General features: G+C 44.8%; 1 protein-coding gene across 3 annotated transcripts in view; it reads right to left on the bottom strand.

Moving 5' to 3' along the window:
- Positions 1–2,833, bottom strand: part of LDAF1 (lipid droplet assembly factor 1) — a 43,400-nt gene that overhangs the window by 11,608 nt on the left and 28,959 nt on the right. For 2 of the 3 annotated variants that reach the window (XM_044233014.1, XM_044233013.1), the window contains exon 5: positions 58–137. In XM_044233014.1, the coding sequence (XP_044088949.1) occupies positions 65–137 (73 nt within the window). In that variant the 3' untranslated portion in view covers positions 58–64. Of the gene's footprint in view, positions 1–43; positions 138–2,833 lie in introns of all 3 variants that reach the window. The other variant, XM_044233012.1, reaches the window with a different exon arrangement.

The following is a 2,833-nucleotide window of genomic DNA, read 5'->3' as shown; positions in this document are numbered from 1 at the left end:
GGATTTTCAAATAAAGTGGTTGAAGCAAGCTGCTTGCTCTTACCTCATGAAACTTACATGGAGTTCAAGGATGGCTTCTTGGGGTCACACTCGGTAGAGGGCATGTAGAACCTCTCCACAATCCTAATGGGCTTTGGCTGTGTAGATAAGAATAAGGAAATTCAGGACTTAATTGTTTCCTGTCATTCAGCTTTCTCTGACCTCCACTCCCCATACTGGCCGAGCAGGAAAACTGAACCAGCAGCAGGTCTTCCGCTCCAGCCCCCCTCTGGGGCTGCCTTCAGGCGACTCATCTTTCACCCCTCCATTCACATATGCAAGATGTGGAGATGAAAGCTCAGCCTTAGTCATGGGCACGATTTCCCTTCCCTAGAAGGGCAGGGTAAGGAGGTGTTCCCAAGGAATTAATCTAGTGTTCTGCTTCCATATTTCCTAACTCAAATTACTCTTTGAAAGAAACTTTGCCTGAGAACTTAAAGGTTTACAGTTACATTGTTCCCTGTATTCATCATGCAATTCGAGACCAGCAATCTCCCTGGGGGAATGGAAATGAATAAAGGTTCTGGTTTTCTTAGGTGCAGTTACAACATTCCTAGTCTCCACAGCTGTACACCAGCCCCTTAGCTGAGCCTGGAGAGTGGCTTTCCCACTCTCTACATGCGATTATTCCTTCCTTCTGTGTCTTTTCCCCCTCAAGGTCCCCCAGCTTCTACACCGCAATTATATCAAAAGGACTAGTGTTTGCTTCCCACTGTAGCTCTTAACAGACGATGTTCAAGATAATACAGAAATGAACTCGCTTGTATCCTTCAACTAGAAAAAACATAGATTGTACGAGAGCTTTGGCTAGGGAAAAAAACTCAAAAAGCTTTAAAATATCTGTACGGGGCTAGGAGGTCAAAACAAAGTCTTCAGTGTGTTGGGAACTTTTTTCGGAGTAGTCATAGTCTCGCTTTTTAAAATTTGAAGAATGTTAAATATACTGTAGCTCTTTTTTTTTTTTTTAAGATTTTATTTATTTGACAGAGATCACAAGTAGACAGAGAGGCAGGCAGAAGGGGTCGGGGAGGTTGCAGGCTCCCCGCTGAGCAGAGAGCTGGGATTCAGGGCTGGATCCCAGGACCCTGAGATCATGACTGGAGCCAAAGGCAGAGGCCCAACCCACTGAGCCTCCCAGGCAACCTATACTGCAGCTCTTTGATATGCATTCTGCCTCCTCTTCCAATATACCTTTTCATTCTAAATTATTTGATTACATTTATACAGTAGAACTCAACCATGGTGTGGGGAAGGAAACTACTCACATTGTGTGACAGCTCCGGTCTTTCTGGAGTTCTAAGAGTCAAAAGTTCAAGTTAGTCATCAAAGCCATTCTTGGGATATTGCTTTAGAAGGGAATAAAGCCTTAATTTGATAATGATAAATGGTCTTGGAGTCAAGCTTTTCTGTGACTGACCAGGCACAGTGTTCCACGTTAGAGCCAGAAAACCCATGTATGTTGTACTTTTTAAAATGGCATTTAAATTTGGCCACTTAAGGGCCTTCCTGATCCCCAGTGATAGGCTAAATAATGACCACCCCAACAGGTCCACTTCCTATTCCCCAGAATCTGAATATTCTCTTTACATGGTTCCAAATGGACCTTGCAGATGTGCCCGAGAGTCCTGACACAGGGATATTATCCAATAAGACCCAATCACAAGGGTCCTTATAAAAAGGGCAGAAGGATCAGAGTCAGACGATGTCCCAATGGAAGCAGAAATCAGAGTGATGGGGGTCACAAGCCATGGAATGTGGGGAGCCAATATTAGCTAGGGATGGCAAGGAAATGGGTCTCCACTAGAGCCTCAAGGAACACAGTTCCACTGCCCCGTTTTGGACTTCTGAATTCCAGAGTTGTGAAATAACATGTATTTCAAGATGCTAAGTTTATATGAATTTGTTACAACAGCAATAGGTAATAAATACAAACTCTAATGAGTCCCTAAAGCCATCACTTTGTTAGACATGCACACATTTTACAGAAGAGCAACATAGGCCCTACGGTAGCTTATCCAAGATATACGATCTTGATGAAGGAGCTGGAGCCTCTCTTCTCCAGGTTGGTCTGTTTGTGTATGGTCACAAGTCAGGATCACGGTGACCTGGCCTCCAGCCTGTGCCCACAGCAGGGCTTGGTTCTGATGTTTGCCACAAATGCTGGGACAGAACTTGGGAGAAAAGCTAAGCCAACTGTGGAGCAACTGCTGGGATGAACACTTGTTGCCATGGAAGCCAGGAACAAGTACAATAAGTGACTGACTCAAGTTATGCTCTCAACTTCCAAAGGTTCACATCCTCCTACTGTACGTGGGAGAGGCAGCCTTGTGCTGTGGGGAGAGAGGGAGCTCAAATCCCGAGAGACTGCTCCCTCACCAAACTCGAGTTTGCAATCTTGCTTATGCAGTAGGGATGAGCCATAGTTGTAACACAGGTCCCAGGAGGTAGATGAGGGGTATGTGGATTCTAACACTCTACCCAACAGTTTGAACAGCAAAGGTTACAGGAGCTGGGAATGGACCTACATGCCTTGGGAAGGCCCCTGTCATGTTGAACTTTCCTTCCCTGCCCCGATCTGCTGACTCAGGCAGTTTCATAAAATTTGTCAGGTTCTAGAATAAGAGCTGTGTTTGGGTTCTGGATCTATGTCGCTCTTGCTGTGTGACCTTAGGCAGGTGGAACAATCTCTGAGCCTATTTCCAGATCTTTAAAATGAGAATAAAACCTATTTTGGTAAAAACAAAACAAAAAACTTATTTTGGGGGCACACAGATGGCTCAGTCAGTAGGACATG

The sequence above is a fragment of the Neovison vison genome, chromosome 14 (genome assembly GCF_020171115.1).
Source record: "Neovison vison isolate M4711 chromosome 14, ASM_NN_V1, whole genome shotgun sequence".
Lineage (NCBI taxonomy): Eukaryota > Metazoa > Chordata > Mammalia > Carnivora > Mustelidae > Neogale > Neogale vison.
This window is presented reverse-complemented; position numbering and strand designations above follow the sequence as displayed.